Raw genomic sequence first — 18,300 nt, forward strand, 5'->3', positions numbered from 1 at the left:
TTGATGGCCAAAAAGCTAAATTTGAGTCTCATCTGAACAGAGTACCTTCTTCCATATGTTTGGGGAGTCTACCACATGGCTTTTGGCGAACACCAAACGTGTTTGCTTATTTTTTTCTTTAAGCAATGGCTTTTTTCTGCCCACTCTTCCGTAAAGCCCAGCTCTGTGGAGTGTACGGCTTAAAGTGGTCCTATGGACAGATACTCCAATCTCCGCAGTGGAGCTTTGCAGCTCCTTCAGGGTTATCTTTGGTTTCTTTGTTGCCTCTGATGAATGCCCTCCTTGCCTGGTCTGTGAGTTTTGGTGGGCGGCCCTCTCTTGGCAGGTTTGTTGTGGTGCCATATTCTTTCCATTTTTTAATAATTGATTTAATGGTGCTCCGTGGGATGTTCAAAGTTTCTGATATTTTTTTATAACCCAACCCTGATCTGTACTTCTCCACAACTTTGTCCCTAACCTGTTTAGAGCGCTCCTTGGTCTTCGTGCTGCCGCTTGCTTGGTGTTGCGCACGCTGGGGCCTTTCAGAACAGGTGTATATATACTGAGATCATGTGACAGATTATGTGACACTTAGATTGCACACAGGTGGACTTTATTTAACTAATTGTGTGACTTCTGAAGGTAATTGGTTGCACCAGATCTTATTTAGGGGCTTCATAGCAAAGGGGGCGAATACATACAGTGGGGAAAAAAAGTATTTAGTCAGCCACCAATTGTGCAAGTTCTCCCACTTAAAAAGATGAGAGAGGCCTGTAATTTTCATCATAGGTACACGTCAACTATGACAGACAAATTGAGAAAAAAAATCCAGAAAATCCCATTGTAGGATTTTTTATGAATTTATTTGCAAATTATGGTGGAAAATAAGTATTTGGTCACCTACAAACAAGCAAGATTTCTGGCTCTCACAGACCTGTAACTTCTTCTTTAAGAGGCTCCTCTGTCCTCCACTCGTTACCTGTATTAATGGCACCTGTTTGAACTTGTTATCAGTATAAAAGACACCTGTCCACAACCTCAAACAGTCACACTCCAAACTTCACAATGGCCAAGACCAAAGAGCTGTCAAAGGACACCAAAAACAAAATTGTAGACCTGCACCAGGCTGGGAAGACTGAATCTGCAATAGGTAAGCAGCTTGGTTTGAAGAAATCAACTGTGGGAGCAATTATTAGGAAATGGAAGACATACAAGACCACTGATAATCTCCCTCGATCTGGGGCTCCACGCAAGATCTCACCCCGTGGGGTCAAAATGATCACAAGAACGGTGAGCAGAAATCCCAGAACCACACGGGGGGGACCTAGTGAATGACCTGCAGAGAGCTGGGACCAAAGTAACAAAGCCAACCATCAGTAACACACTACGCCGCCAGGGACTCAAATCCTGCAGTGCGAGACGTGTCCCCCTGCTTAAGCCAGTACATGTCCAGGCCCGTCTGAAGTGCATTTGGATGATCCAGAAGAGGATTGGGAGAATGTCATATGGTCAGATGAAACCAAAATATAACTTTTTTGGTAAAAACTCAACTCGTCATGTTTGGAGGACAAAGAATGCTGAGTTGCATCCAAAGAACACCATACCTACTGTGAAGCATGGGGTTGGAAACATCATGCTTTGGGGCTGTTTTTCTGCAAAGGGACCAGGACGACTGATCCGTGTAAAGGAAAGAATGAATGGGGCCATGTATCGTGAGATTTTGAGTGAAACCCTCCTTCCATCAGCAAGGGCATTGAAGATGAAACGTGGCTGGGTCTTTCAGCATGACAATGATCCCAAACACACCGCCCGGGCAACGAAGGAGTGGCTTCGTAAGAAGCATTTCAAGGTCCTGGAGTGGCCTAGCCAGTCTCCAGATCTCAACCCCATAGAAAATCTTTGGAGGGAGTTGAAAGTCTGTGTTGCCCAGCGACAGCCCCAAAACATCACTGCTCTAGAGGAGATCTGCATGGAGGAATGGGCCAAAATACCAGCAACAGTGTGTGAAAACTTTGTGAAGACTTACAGAAAACTTTTGACCTGTGTCATTGCCAACAAAGGGTATATAACAAAGTATTGAGAAACTTTTGTTATTGACCAAATACTTATTTTCCACCATCATATGCCAATAAATTCATTAAAAATCCTACAATGTGATTTTCTGGATTTTTTTTCTCATTTTGTCTGTCATAGTTGACGTGTACCTATGATGAAAATTACAGGCCTCTCTCATCTTTTTAAGTGGGAGAACTTGCACAATTGGTGGCTGACTAAATACTTTTTTTCCACACTGTATGCACGCACCACTTTTCCATTATTTATTTTTTTTAATTTTTTTAAACAAGTTATTTCTTTCATTTCACTTTTTGGGACTATTTTGTGTATGTCCATTACATGAAATCCAAATAAAAATCAATTTAAATTACAGGTTGTAATGCAACAAAATAGGAAAAACGCCAAGGGGGATGAATACTTTTGCAAGGCACTGTAAACGTAACCTGTTGGTCCCATGTTTCATGAGCTGAAATAAAATATCCCAGAAATGTTACATATGCACAAAAAGCTTATTTCTTCCTAATTCTTTGCAGAAATTTGTTTACATCCCTGTTAGTGAGCATTTCTCCTTTGCCAAGATAATCCATCCACCTGACAGGTGTGGCATATCAAGAAGCTGATTAAGCAGCATGATCATTAAAGATTGTGCTGAGGACAATAAAAGGCCACTCTAAAATGTGCAGTTTTGTCACACAACACAATGCTACAGATGTCTCAAGTTTTGAGGGAGTGTGCAATTGGTATGCTGACTGCAGGAATGTCCACCAGAGTTGTTGCCAGAGAATTTAATGTTAATTTCTCTACCATACGCCACCTCCAACGTTGTTTTAGAGAACTGGCCTCACAACCGCAGACCATGTGTATGGCGTCGTGTGGGCTAGCGGTTTGCTGATGTCAACGTTGTGAACAGAGTGCCCCATGGTGGCGGTGGGGTAATGGTATGGGCAGGCATAAGCTATGGACAACGAACACAATTTTATTTTATCAATGGCAATTTGAATGCACAGAAATACCGTGATGAGATTCTGAGGCCCATTGTGAGGCCCATTTTTTAAAAAGGAATCTGTGACAAACAGATGCATATTTGTATTCCCAGTCATGTGAAATCCATAGATTAGGACTAATGAATTTATTTCAATTGACTGATTTCCACATATGAATTGTAACTCTGTAAAATCTTTTAAATTGTTGCATGTTGCGTTTATATTTTTGTTCAGTATATTTTCGTGGAATGACCCTGCCCCTACCAACTCCCATTGTTTTGCTGTTACGCTAATGCTGGCTATGGGGTAAGTCAATAAAGAAAACTAAGCCATATTGTAGGTCATTGTCTCTCAGGATTAAAAGATGACTCACTTTTTTTCAATAAATGTCAGTATATTTCAAATTTGGGTGTACTGCCCTTTATATGAAAATAAATACAAACACATTTATATGTTAAATGTTGCTCTGATTCTTGCTTTATCCAATCGTTTCTTCTTGGTAATCCATGCATGTAAAATATGTTGGTAGCCTGAGGGTTCTTTAAAAAAACATTTCACATTTTCGAACACAAAATGCTTTTCAGAAAAATCATGACGAGACTATTGGATCACATACATTCTTACTTAATCTTTCTGAAGTTTTACATTTATATTACATTTAAGCCATTAAGAAGACACATTCAGACCATATGGGAACAAAAAAATAAGGCTCATGGTTACGTAATCTTATGATGATCATGAAAGAGGATAATATTGTCCCCTCTGATTTGTACAAATCAGTGAAACGATCTCAAATGAAGGTGCAGTTGGGACATTTCTTTCATGAATAAAGATATCTTTGCCACCTATTTCCTGTTAACATTTCCTCATATTCCTCAAGTTTCCCAGCTCTCCTGCTCTTAGTTAGGAAGAATGAGTTTCATATTTAATTTCTGAGGCCACATATGCTACATCATATGGTGGTAGTTCTGCATGATAAACTACAAGAATAGTAGTATTATTTTGACATGTCATGCTGAAAATATTATCTGGATTTCAAAGGAGAGAAGTGAAGATCGGGTCAGGCAACAAACATAACTTTAATAACTTTATTTGTAATGTATAACATTATTTTATTAATGGAATGCAGATCAAAGTGCGTTTGGAAAAAGGTAGTTAGATTGTTTTTCTATTTTTATTGGGGGTCAAACATTGTGGGGCCAAATGGTGTGACTTCAATTTTGTCTAGTCGTGTTGAAATTTGTGGGTGTGTAACAAAGTAATAAGAGTGACAGGGGGTTTAAACCAATGAAATATCTGATATCTCTGCTCAGTTTTTCTGCACGAATTAGAACTCGAGAACAACATGGCTTGAGCTCTTTGACGTCATCTCACATAGGCGATCCTTTGGCTTGGGTGGACTTAAGGTTTCCTCTTCAAATTGGGAACGAGGAAGTACCGTGGAAATCTCAAGAAAGTGCATTGGTGTGTGTTACTTGAAGACGGATAATTTTCCATACCAGAAACATGGCAGAGTGAGTATAGCACTTCAATGCATTATCGTCTCTGAGAACTGAATGAATGATATTCTGTCAAACAGCCGGCGATGGATAAACCATCTATGTTTGCTAGCTCACTCCACTTGTTATTTCATTCACTGTAGCTAGCTAGCTGGTTAGCTAACGTTAGCTATCCAATACCACCCATCAGTGTAATATGGCTAGCTAATGTTGCATGCCTGGCATTAAAAGGGCAGTCTAACTTGATCTACTAACTAGCCTAGCTAGCCACCTAGCCACTAAAACAGAGATTTCTCTCTTTGACTTAACGTTAGCAAACGTCGTTAGCGTTAGAGTCTCGTAAAATCACATTAAAACGTATCCTCAGTCTTGCATAGTAAATGACACGGTAAGATTGAGCAATCTTGTATAGTTAATTGAATCCTGGATATTGAGTTAGTTAACTCTCTTTTTCCTACATTATCATTTCAATCAACTTAGAATTGTCTAGTCAACTTGGCTTTAAAATATGCTATCTAACGTTGTAGAATTGATTCTGAGTAGGCACTAACGTTACAGTATTGGACAGGCTCCTCTTGCTTGCTTGAGAGGCATCCTCTTTTTTGTTCAGTCTCAATCCAGATGCCCTAACTAACAGATACCAGGACTCTTGACTAATATGATTGTTTCCTTCCACAGAGCAGACATTGCGTTGATTGGTTTGGCTGTCATGGGCCAAAACATCATCCTGAATATGAATGATCATGGCTTTGTGGTAAGTCTCATATTGCAGTTTATACAGTTACATACCCCCTAAATAGTCTGCAACATAAGTGGTAGGCCTAAACCTATTACAGTACAATGTCTTTCCTTGTCTAAATTGTCTTGCATCTATCGTAGGGTTGCAAAATTCTAGTAACTTTCCCAACCTTTCCAGGTTTCCCCAGGATTTCTGGAAAACCTGGTAATTTTATTAAAGTTACCAGAATCTAGCAACCCTAATCTAACATATTCTTTCCATAGGTCTGTGCATACAACCGCACTGTCTCCAAAGTACACGATTTCCTGGCCAACGAGGCTAAAGGCACCAAGATAATAGGAGCTGAGTCCTTGGAGGACATGGTGGCCAAGCTGAAGAAGCCCAGGAGGATTGTGATGCTGGTAAAAGCCGGCCAGGCGGTGGACGACTTCATCGACAAGCTGGTCAGTGGCGCAAACAGAAAAACAGGATAGAAATGATGAGTCATGCTGTGATTGTCAAATGTATCAAGGTTTTTTCAGTTCACCAAATCAGGTAATGGCAGGCTTGGATGCATTTGGAGCATTGAAATGCTACAAAGAGAAATTTAGAACTTGTGAAATTTAGTCCCAGGGTTTAAAATCTCTGGTAACTTTCCCAAAATCAGGAGGGAATAAGCAGGGAATCCGTAATCCTTTACCAAGATCTGGAAAATGTGTGAAATTTACAAATTTGCAACCCTACAGGCCTTAATGTGTCTCAGTTGGTTGTGCATGGCACTTGCATTATAGTAGATTATTGTCCCCTTCTAACAGTCCATTTTCCTTCACAGGTCCCTCTTCTTGAGGCTGGGGACATTATCATTGATGGCGGCAATTCAGAATACAGAGACACAACAGTAAGTTTATCAGAAACACCCGTTTCAAAGCTATGGTAGTGTCAGTGTCAAGAGTGTGGTCTCATGGTTGTGTGTGTCTCTGTGTAGCGGCGGTGTAAGAGTCTGAAGGAGAAGAACCTGTTGTTTGTGGGCAGTGGAGTCAGCGGAGGAGAAGAGGGGGCTCGCTACGGACCCTCACTGATGCCAGGGGGACACAAAGAGGCCTGGTATGGAGGGGTTGGGATTGATGGTTGATTATGACTGCATCCCAAATAGCACCGTAGGGAATAAGGTACAATTTAGTGCACAGACTAATGAGGAGGAGTAGTGATCGTCTGTGAGAAAATTGTATCTTAATCATTCTGTATTTTTAAGCTTTCCCATATTGTTCAGTGTGTCCACAATCAATGATATAATTATCACTGTGAACTGTTAAAATGTGAGTTTTCTTTACTCCTACAGGCCACATATTAAGGAGATTTTCCAAAGCATCGCTGCCAAGGTCGGAACAGGAGAGCCGTGCTGTGACTGGGTGAGCGGAATCTATTTTTGATGTTCACAGGATTTGACACAAAATTGCACAACTTTCCCTTTTCCCTGCCAATACATGACATTTAAATGTGCTGTTTTGACAGGTTGGTGACGAGGGTGCAGGCCATTTTGTGAAGATGGTCCATAATGGTATTGAGTACGGGGACATGCAACTGATCTGTGAGGCCTACCACCTCATGAAGGATGTCCTGGGTATGGACCACGACGAGATGGCACAGGTGAGCCATTTTTATTTATTTAACCTTTATTTAACTAGGCAAGTCGGTTAAGAACAAATTCTTATTTACAATGACGGCCTACACCGGCCAAAACCGGACGACGCTGGGCCAATTGTGCGCCGCCCTATGGGACTCCCAATCATGGCCGGTTGTGATACAGCCTGGAATCGAACCAGGGGGTCTGTAGTGACGCCTCAAGCACTGAGATGCAGTGCCTTAGACCACTGCGCGACTCGGGAGCCCCATTCAAATTGAATCAACGTTTATTTAAATTGTGAACCATTCCAGACACCCCTGATGACTTTGCGCTTTTGATTCCACCGACAGTCATGTAATAGATATGTCTTTTAGAAAACGTAGACTGAATGTCTTAGGACCGTAACTTGAATAGCATTAACATGCCCATGAAATGGTCTCCGTAGTACCTAACCGTAACAGCTGTTGATACTGTATGATGTCATGACGTATCTTAGTAGGTTATTCTATTTGTCAGGTTCACTTCTGCTCTTGGGTCTCCCTTAGGCTTTTGAAGACTGGAACAAGACGGAGTTGGACTCCTTCCTTATTGAGATCACAGCTGGCATCCTCAAGTTCAGAGACACCGACGGCACTCACCTGCTGCCTAAGATCCGCGACGCCGCCGGGCAGAAAGGCACAGGGAAGTGGACGGCTATTTCGGCTCTCGAGTACGGCACACCAGTCACCCTGATCGGTAAGAGAGGAAGGGACAGTAGTCCTGAATTCTTCATTTGGAAATTAATCGTCTGCAGTGACGTTTCTCTCTGAGGCTAAAAGTTTAGATTGCCACCAATTTTGACTGACATTTTGAGTCAAATCAAACTTGTTTTGTGTGTGTATGCTCTCCTTTGGTGTAGTCTACAACTTGTCAGCGAAGTGGTTATTTTCTTTTTTGGACATGGTTTATTTTCAGTTGTACAACTGTATCCCAGCCGTGTTGGCGTAGTCATGATACAGGGTTGTGTTCATTAGGGCACACCGGGCATTAGGGCAAGGGAAACAAGCATTTAGGGCAACGAAAACAAGCATTTCTTATTCAATAAGTTCAGATAGTACCTCCCTGTTTCATAACATTGTCTTCCATTTTGTGCCTACTGAAGAAGACCCAGCCCACAAACTACTGAGTACTCTAGTAGTGGTTTGTTATGAGCTGCTAATGTTTAGCCACATTAACTGACCCCCACAGTAGTTACCAAATCTTTGGTCAGCTGAACGTGATCAATGAAGTGTTTGCTACCTCCCTAAGTAGATTGGAGGCTTTTCTAGTCACACCACCTCATCTCAAGTGACATAAGGGGGATTTTCTGCAGCAGCTGCGATGGGCAGCGTCTCATTAAGGTAGCATCAGGTGGTGTGGTTATTCCAGCTAAAGACTAAAGGAATGGAGAGACACATCTCCTAAGTGATATGATCAAACTGGTTGACACTTGAGTTGACAGCCATGTCATAGGCCTGTTATTCACTCTTACTCACGATTTAAAAATGGAGCCACAAGATTGCTATAGAAAGAGCTACTTTTTGCTGCAACAGAAAAGGAAGACTTTCTCTATTTTTTGAGTGGCTGTTGTTAGTATTTGATGTTGTCCCTGTATCATCAGTACTGGGAGATCCTGTGTGAATGATAGCGGAGAGAACAAAAGGGCTCATTGTGAAAGCGGAGAGCTGGTGTGGGGGGCCAGGGAGAGAGTGGACACGCCGTACAGGCAGGCTTGGGGGGTGGAGTTCAGCTCTCAATAGGGTTGCATTCAATGCGGAGTTGGTCGCTTCGTTTAGCCATACTCTTTTTTTTCTCTCTCTCTCTTCTCTTCCCCACTCTCGCCATTGCATTGCATCACTGTGGCAATATTTAGCAAGTCATGCTTACCCAACTTTTTTTTTCATCATGTGGTGGGAAGTTGTTCCTTCTTTTTAATGTGGCAAGCCTTGCTTTTACAATAGAATGGTGGTTACTAACGCTGAGTCATAGGGTACCTTTGTGTTGTCGGCGGCATTGTGTTAACTTTGCCTCGGCTAGGAACTGTGCCAGCTGTAGGCTTGTCATCATGTTTGGTACTAGTATTAAAAACTTGATGATGATGATTAAGGTATAAACGGGAGTCCTATTCGATCAAAGATATAAGGGCAGCATTTTGGGGGGAAATATTGTAGCTGTCTGTCATTGTCTAGCTTAAAGAGTGTACAATACGATCCCTTCTTAATGTCTAATTCATGATGGAAGGAAAAACCCGCACTCACACCTTTTGAACCCGGCACCCGAAGACCTTTTGTCACTACAAATATTTGAGCTAGGCACGCCAATTTCAGCTAGGCTATCAATTATCTTCGACAGATTACAGCTGTTTACTGGTTCATTCCTCACGAAACTAGAACAAAAAAAGACCATGACTTTGGGGATTTTCACGAAATGTAATCCATAGAAGGGTCCTTTGGAGGAAGGATTGTTGACATATTTGACATTTGTATCTTAAAGCATAATTGAGAAATAATTAATTATTTCTCAGTTATGCTTTAAGATCCAAATGTCAAATATATGTCAACAATCCTTCCTCCAAGGACTCCAGGGTTGCATTAAGTAGGCATGAAAAGGGAGAACATGTTTTGAGGAAGAGGTAGACCTTGACCTTCTACTTGATCTTGTCCAATTTCCTCTTGAAATATGTGTTGCTCTGTAAAGAAGCTGACTCTCTATGTCTCTGTCTGTCTCATCCCTCTATCTATGTCTCTCTCATCCTCCCCCCTCTCGCCCTCTCACAGGGGAGGCTGTCTTTGCCAGATGTCTGTCGGCCCTGAAGGACGAGAGAGTGGAGGCCAGCAGAAGCCTGGCCGGGCCCCAGGGAGCCAAGTTCAGCGGGGACAAGGCCTCGTTCCTTGAGGACATCAGAAAGGTAGCCAGGCTACAGATGACTGGGTTTCTGGGGCACTGCTTAAAAAACAAGAGTTCCAAATAAAGTACAGTGTTAAAAAGGAGGGGGAAAGAATTCACCCACATATCACTATTAAAGTGCTTGTCATGTTTTCTCACCAATGGCTGAGGACAATCACTTTTAATTTGTAATCAGCCAAACAGACAGAGTATTTTGAACATGTTGACTCATGCTATAGCTAATTGGTGGACTCTGGCTATCTCAGTTATAGACTGCTCCCAAATAATTTATTTCATATTGTTTTCTGAAAACTTGAGTCAAATCTCTCGAATTAAGAGCGACGGGTGGCGGTACTTGTATTATTATTTTTTGCATGATAGTACTTTAAAAAGTGGCAATATTTATTTCCTAAAGTGGCCATATTTTGAGAATAAAGTGGCCATATTTTGAGAATGAAGTCCAGTTATATTTCAAGGTTAACGTAGGGGATTTGGTTCAGTGCATGTCTCCCTAGCTTCCTGTTGCTGTGCATGCCACCGTTGAAATGCCTGAGTTAGATGACCTGGTGAAACTATACTTTAGAATTGGCTTTAGTCCTTGCTCTCTTAGCACATAATAACCATATTATTATAAGTATTAGGACCTAGAAAAGGTTGTGCCACATATTATTTTCAGAAGGAGGAACCGTGGTTATATACATACAGTGGGGAAAAAAAGTATTTAGTCAGCCACCAATTGTGCAAGTTCTCCCACTTAAAAAGATGAGAGGCCTGTAATTTTCATCATAGGTACACGTCAACTATGACAGACAAATTGAGGAAAAAATTGTAGGATTTTTTATGAATTTATTTGCAAATTATGGTGGAAAATAAGTATTTGGTCACCTACAAACAAGCAAGATTTCTGGCTCTCACAGACCTGTAACTTCTTCTTTAAGAGGCTCCTCTGTCCTCCACTCGTTACCTGTATTAATGGCACCTGTTTGAACTTGTTATCAGTACACAGACACCTGTCCACAACCTCAAACAGTCACACTTCAAACTCCACTATGGCCAAGACCAAAGAGCTGTCAAAGGACACCAGAAACAAAATTGTAGACCTGCACCAGGCTGGGAAGACTGAATCTGCAATAGGTAAGCAGCTTGGTATGAAGAAATCAACTGTGGGAGCAATTATTAGGAAATGGAAGACATACAAGACCACTGATAATCTCCCTCGATCTGGGTCTCCACGCAAGATCTCACCCCGTGGGGTCAAAATGATCACAAGAACGGTGAGCAAAAATCCCAGAACCACACGGGGGGACCTAGTGAATGACCTGCAGAGAGCTGGGACCAAAGTAACAAAGCCTACCATCAGTAACACACTACGCCGCCAGGGACTCAAATCCTGCAGTGCCAGACGTGTCCCCCTGCTTAAGCCAGTACATGTCCAGGCCCGTCTGAATTTTGCTAGAGTGCATTTGGATGATCCAGAAGAGGATTGGGAGAATGTCGTATGGTCAGATGAAACCAAAATAGAACTTTTTGGTAAAAACTCAACTTGTCTTGTTTGGAGGACAAAGAATGCTGAGTTGCATCCAAAGAACACCATACCTACTGTGAAGCATGGGGGTGGAAACATCATGCTTTGGGGCTGTTTTTCTGCAAAAGGACCAGGACGACTGATCCGTGTAAAGGAAAGAATGAATGGGGCCATGTATCGTGAGATTTTGAGTGAAACCCTCCTTCCATCAGCAAGGGCATTGAAGATGAAACGTGGCTGGGTCTTTCAGCATGACAATGATCCCAAACATACCGCCCGGGCAACGAAGGAGTGGCTTCGTAAGAAGCATTTCAAGGTCCTGGAGTGGCCTAGCCAGTCTCCAGATCTCAACCCCATAGAAAATCTTTGGAGGGGAGTTGAAAGTCCGTGTTGCCCAGCGACAGCCCCCAAAACATCACTGCTCTAGAGGAGATCTGCATGGAGGAATGGGCCAAAATACCAGCAACAGTGTGTGAAAACCTTGTGAAGACTTACAGAAAACATTTGACCTGTGTCATTGCCAACAAAGGGTATATAACAAAGTATTGAGAAACTTTTGTTATTGACCAAATACTTATTTTCCACCATAATTTGCAAATAAATTCATAAAAAATCCTACAATGTGATTTTCTGGATTTTTTTTCATCATTTTGTCTGTCATAGTTGACGTGTACCTATGATGAAAATTACAGGCCTCTCTCATCTTTTTAAGTGGGAATACTTGCACAATTGGTGGCTGACTAAATACTTTTTTTCCCACTGTATACCTGCCCACTAGATTGAGTATCCTAACCTGTAGGCTAATCGCACATTACAGTGGGCAAGTGAAAGTCAATTATAGGCCTGTCCAACGGCTGCGGGGGTTGGAATGAACAATGAAGCAGGGGTTTTACGCAAGTGTTTGTGGGAGGGGAGGCAACTCAAGGACCACTCCTGCATGTGCAAAGCAGCTAATCTGAGGCGCTGTTTGAATATATTCATGGATGGATTCGCCCTTTCTTGAAATAATAATTGATCTAAATATAGGCCTATTAGATCAATGATAATAGGCTATTTAAGCAATAAGGCCTGAGGGGGTGTGGTATTTGGCCAATATACCACAGCTAAGAGCTGTTCTTATGCACAACGCAACGCGGAGTGCCTGGATACAGCCCTTAGCCGTGGTATATTGGCCATATACCACAAACACCCTAGGTGCCTTATTGCTATTTTATACTGGTTACCAATGTAATTAGAGCAGTAAAAATAAATGCTTTGTCATACCCGTGTTATACGGTCTGATATACCACAGCTGTCAGCCAATCAGCATTCAGTGCTCAAACCACCCAGTTTATACAAATTAATAATCACTGATCTGATATTACTTGTTTGGTAGCCTAGCGTAATATCTTCTTTCACTATCGGTCTTCAAGGATGGGAGGAATGAAGGATGCATAGGTTATCCCAAAACAGTCAGGGGCATCGTCTCTGTTATAAGCCATTTGTCTCAGCTATACCGCTAATTTAGGCTATCACTTGTTCACCTTATAGCTAACTGAAATATCACATTTACATAAGTATTCAGACCTTTTACTCAGTACTTTGTTGAAGCACCTTTGGCAGCGATTACAGCCTTGAGTCTTCTTGGGTATGAGGCTACAAGCTTGGCACACCTGTATTTGGGGAGTTTCTTCCATTCTCCTCTGCAGATCCTCTTAAGCTCTGTCAGGTTGGATGGAGAGCGTCGCTGCACAGCTATTTTCAGGTCTCTCCAGAGATGTTTGATCGGGTCCAAGTCCGGGCTCTGGCTCTGGCTGGGCCACTCAAGGACATTCAGAGACTTGTTTCCGAAGCCACTCCTGCGTTGTCTTGGCTGTGTGATTAGGGTCATTGTCCCGTTGAAAGGTGAACTTTCGCCCCAGTCAGGTCCTGAGCACTCTGCAGCTGGTTTTCATCAAGGATCTCTCTGTACTTTGCTCCGTTCATCTTTCCCTCGATCCTGACACCAACATGCTTCACCGTAGGGATGGTGCCAGGTTTCCTCCAGACGTGACGCTTGGCATTCAGGCCAAAGCGTTCAATCTTGGTTTCATCAGACCAGAGAATCTTGTTTCTCATGGTCTGAGAGTCCTTTAGGTGCCTTTTGGCAAACTCCAAGCGGGCTGTCGTGCATTTTACTGAGGAGTGGCTTCCGTCTGGCCACTCTACCATAAAGGCCTGATTGGTGGAGTGCTGCAGAGATGGTTGTCCTTCTGGAAGGTTCTCCCATCTCCACAGAGAACCTCAGGCGCTCTGTCAGAGTGACCATCGGATTCTTGGTCACCTCCCTGACCAAGGCCCTTCTCCCCCGATTGCTCAGTTTGGCTGGGCGGCCAGCTCTATGAAGAGTCTTGGTGGTTCCAAACTTCTTTCATTTAAGAATGATGGAGGCCACTGTGTTCTTGAGGACCTTCAATGCTGCATAAATGTTTTTGTACCCTTCCCCAGATCTGTGCCTCGACACAATCCTGTCTCGGAGCTATACGGACAATTCCTTTAACCTCATGGCTTGGTTTTTGCTCTGACATGCAGTGTCAACTGTGGGACCTTATATAGACAGATGTGTGCCTTTCCAAATCATGTCCAATCAATTGAATTTACCACAGGTGGACTCCAGTCAAGTTGTAGAAACATCAAGGATGATCAATGGAAACAGGATGCACCTGAGCTCAATTTTGAGTCTCATAGCAAAGGGACTGAATACTTATGTAAATAAGGTATTTCTGTTTTTTATTTTTAATACATTTGCAAAAAATTCTGAAAACCTGTTTTCACTTTGTCATTATGGGGTATTGTGTGTAGATTGATGAGGGGGAAAAAATTACTTAATCCATTTAAGGCTGTAACGTAACAAAATGTGGAAAAAGTTAAGGGGTCTGAATACTTTCCGAAGGCACTGTATAGGCTGCTGGCCTAGCTGTTACTCTCTCTAAGATACAATGCAACGTGTTGGCATACACAGGGGATTGAGGATAACATTGTTTGCGAATTCAAAGGGCACCATGACAGAGACTGATGCACGCAACTCCATGTCTCTTCGCAGTCTGACAACGCACCATGGCCATTAGAATGGTATTGCCGGTACCGTGTGAGTGAGATGCAAGTTTGAATGAGTGTATTAGACCCACCCCCCCACACACACCTGCATACACACACAACCCACCTGTCTCTACCTATGTATGTAACCACACAGACTTGGATGAAATACCTCATCCGAGTCCGTGTAGTTCCTCATTCTGAAAATAATCTGTGGCACAACCTCTTCCAGGTCCTAATAGGCCTACTTATAATAATATGGTTATTATGTGTTAAAGGATTTCCTTGTTACTAAAGCCAATTCTAAAGTATAGTTTCACCAGGTCATCTAACTGCAGGCATTTCAACGGTGGCGCGCACAGCAACAGGGAGCCAGGGAGACATGCAAATCCCCTACTTTAATCTTGAATTATAACTGACTTTATTCTCAATTTTGACTTTATTATAAAAATACAATTCAGAGTTTATTCTCGAAATATTGCCACTTTATTCTCGAAATATTGCCACTTTATTCTCGAAATATTGCCACTTTATTCTCGAAATATTGCCACTTTATTAAAGTGCTATTGTACTAAAAGATAAATCATGCAAGTACCACCACTCGTCACGTAAATGATTCAAGAATCATAAATATGGGAACAGAATAATTTGTCTCTGCTAATTATCAGTTACTTCAAGCAAATCGTTTTGTCTTGTGTGTCCTGTTCAGGCACTCTATGCCTCCAAGATCATCTCGTACGCCCAGGGCTTCATGCTGCTCAGACAGGCGGCCAAAGAGTTTGGCTGGTCCCTAAACTATGGCGCCATTGCCCTGATGTGGAGAGGAGGCTGCATCATCCGAAGGTAAGACCTCGAAGACGGCAAATAAAAGACCGTAACATGCAAGATCACAGAATTTAATCTGGGGTTCTAACATACCATCATCATTAAAAGGCTGTCAGAGCTCCATTTATGAACGTATGGCCACAGTGTGAAGCCATATTTGTTTTATTCTTGCTGCCAAAGAGTGTTGTAAGGCAGGGTTGACGAAGCAACAAGGAACATGAGATAAGATTTCCTGGAAAATTGGAGTGGGACAAGAATGAGGAAATGTCTCCTAATCAGGGTTGCAGTCAGTTCAAATTTTGAATTTTAAAAAAGACAAACTTTTGCAATAAATAGCTTATCCTTTTCAGTGTACTGAGAACTCATTGATAATGGATGCCCTTTTGTCAATTATTGAATTGGAATGTCAGTTTACATCATGAATTGACTGACTTCAATTTAATTTCACCCCAACTCTGGTGTCAAGTCATATTTGTTTTATTCTTGCTGCCACAGAGTATTGTAATGCAGTCAGCTGGTGAGTAAACCACAAGGAAGAAGAGATAAGGTTTCCTGGAGAATCCGAGCCATACAAGAATGAGGAAATGTTGGTCTTAATGTGCAATGTGGGAAAGATGTTGCATAAACCTTGAGCAAACAGAAACCGTTATCATAAGTTCTCTCAGCCCTGTGCCAAACTACACCCGACATTACTTTTCAAAGTGCAATGTGTTTTAACTGAGAATAGGGTCTTAGTCAGTAGGGCAGAACCATCTGAAATAGTTCGGTCCTTGACTTAAGCCTTCTACAGAGCGAGTAACACTCCCGTCTGAAATGGTTTGATCCTTTTTCAGGGATAATAAAACAGTGGGTCATATTCATTAGGGCACACTGTAGCAAAAGTTTGGCAACGGAAAATGAAAAACAGTTATTGGACAAGATCTGGTAGTCCCTCCCTGTTCAGTCAGTTTTTCTTTTGTTTGGTGAGTAATGAATACAACCCTGATGCCAGTGTCTCTCTTTCTCACCGTCTCTTTTCTCCAGTGTTTTCCTGGGGAAAATCAAAGAGGCCTTTGACAGGGACGCTGAGCTGCAGAATCTGCTGTTGGATACCTTCTTCAGTAATGCCGTACAGGACTGCCAGGTACAGTAAAGGAGAGTAGGGTTAATCTGCCCTAAGATGCAGATCTTGGGTCATTTTAGCATTTTCCCCCCATAATGGTTAAGTTTAGGATTGGGGGAGGGGAAGCTGATCCTAGATCTGCACCTAGGGGAGTAGGAAGTGATGAAAGAAAGCCCACCCCTTTGTGGCCGTGTTAGCAACACACACTCACGGCTGTTTCCTCTTTGAAAATGAAGCTACCACACCACCGCTATATTGATACATACCATTTCCCAGCTCACAAAAGGAGAATATGATGGGGCTGTTTAGTTATTGGTGGAAATGTGTTTTTGTAATATAACACGCATGTCATTTGCTTCTTGTTCATACTCCAATCTAATCGCAATGTTGTACATGGTATGGCCCAAGACAGGGCAACATTTACAAAGTTATACTGTATTTGGTCTCTGTGTAAAAAAATAAAAAAAAACTTATAGCTACTTATTGTAGCTATCTTATGTGATTTATAAGTGTTCATGTCATATTGCTTTGCAATGATCTTGTCTAATAAACTTGAAATAACTGTATTCACCCCCTGATGTTCCTAAATCCCAGAGGGTTAGAGCTTATGCTGTGTGACTTCTGTGTGATTTTATTCATGCGTGTTTGTCTTTGTCATGGCTGTAGGACTCGTGGCGCCGGGCGGTCAGCATTGGAGTGCAGCAGGGGATCCCGATGCCTTGTTTCACCACCGCCTTGTCCTTCTACGACGGCTACAGACACGACATGCTCCCGGCTAACCTCCTCCAGGTAACAACACAGTGGATGCCACGGTGGAAATGTCTCTTCTTCCTCTTACCATGCTTAAGGAGCATCCCAGTGACACAACACACCTCTCTCTTCAGGGCACAAAGCTCCCCCTACAAGAACATATGTCAAAGTGAAGGAGATTAAAACGGTCTTGTCACGTGTGGATGTTAGCTAAGGGTAGTGTGTGTTTGGATGCAGGGGGAGGCGGGTGAGCTTTAAGACACTAAGACGATGGTGTTACTACATATTTCTAGGGTTACTGCAGCCTTTAGGGCCCACCCATACGCCCAGCTAGCAAGGAAACGTTTTACAAAATTGCAGAACATTACAAAAATGTTATGTGCCTGCCGGGCTGTCCTTGTGCCCACTCTTCTGCGAGAGCGTCTTGCGTCACTTTATTGGCAAAAATATAGAAGGAATAAAACAACATTTTACTGAGAGGCAACTCTTAACTCTGTGTGTTTGTCACTTTAGGCCCAGAGGGACTACTTTGGAGCACACACGTATGAACTTCTGTCAAACCCTGGCAAGTACATCCACACCAACTGGACAGGCCACGGTGGCAACGTTTCCTCTTCCTCTTACAACGCTTAAGGAGCAACGCCGTCTCACAGACAGAAGACATGAGTGGCAGTTACTAGCTTAAGAAGATTGACGTTACTCATTACTTCTCTAAAACCAAGCATCAATATTTAAATACCCCTCCCTTCCTTCAATCAGACATATCGTATCTGAAGATTCTTAAAAAAGGTTCTGAAGTACTATTACAGTTTTATTTATGATGAAGTGGGAAAAGTAATCATTGTATGTGTATGTAAACACTTCCCCTATGAGGTTGGTAGAGCAGTGCTTAATACTGTAGAGCCTATTGCCACAGACAGACACAACAAAGAGGGAAGTCCCAAGGGTTTCGCCCCCAAAGCTTACACCACAAGCTGTGGTAGTTTCTCCAATCATGTTCAACCCAGAGTTCACACAGTTGACACTGGATTAAGTTTAACCATTGCACTGTACTGTATTAGGCTAAATAAAGATTTAAATCTCTTTTTAATTAGCTTTTGTGGTCCTTACACTCCAATCTTGCAGGGTAAACAGGATTCAGGTTTTGCTCTGTATATAACGCCCAGGGTTAAATTGGGCAGGACGAGACGTCAACTGCGGTGACTGCCTTATCGGTAGCCCATGGTACAGTAACAAACTTTGATAAAATGACCCTGTTAAGTTAAAGTGAGAGAATCTCCTC

At 42.3% G+C, this 18,300-nt stretch overlaps 1 protein-coding gene across 1 annotated transcript; it reads left to right on the forward strand.

Moving 5' to 3' along the window:
* The first annotated feature begins 4,402 nt into the window (after positions 1 to 4,402).
* Positions 4,403 to 18,108, forward strand: pgd (phosphogluconate dehydrogenase). The gene is made up of 13 exons (XM_041846328.1): positions 4,403 to 4,531; positions 5,195 to 5,270; positions 5,519 to 5,698; positions 6,067 to 6,132; positions 6,220 to 6,338; positions 6,574 to 6,643; positions 6,747 to 6,881; positions 7,404 to 7,593; positions 9,654 to 9,784; positions 15,051 to 15,184; positions 16,190 to 16,289; positions 16,935 to 17,057; positions 17,532 to 18,108. The coding sequence occupies exons 1-13, from the start codon at positions 4,524 to 4,526 to the stop codon at positions 17,649 to 17,651; spliced, it is 1,452 nt and encodes a 483-aa protein (XP_041702262.1). The 5' UTR covers positions 4,403 to 4,523; the 3' UTR covers positions 17,652 to 18,108.
* Positions 18,109 to 18,300: the final 192 nt, after the last annotated feature.

This window comes from Coregonus clupeaformis, chromosome 24 (genome assembly GCF_020615455.1).
Source record: "Coregonus clupeaformis isolate EN_2021a chromosome 24, ASM2061545v1, whole genome shotgun sequence".
Classification (NCBI taxonomy): domain Eukaryota; kingdom Metazoa; phylum Chordata; class Actinopteri; order Salmoniformes; family Salmonidae; genus Coregonus; species Coregonus clupeaformis.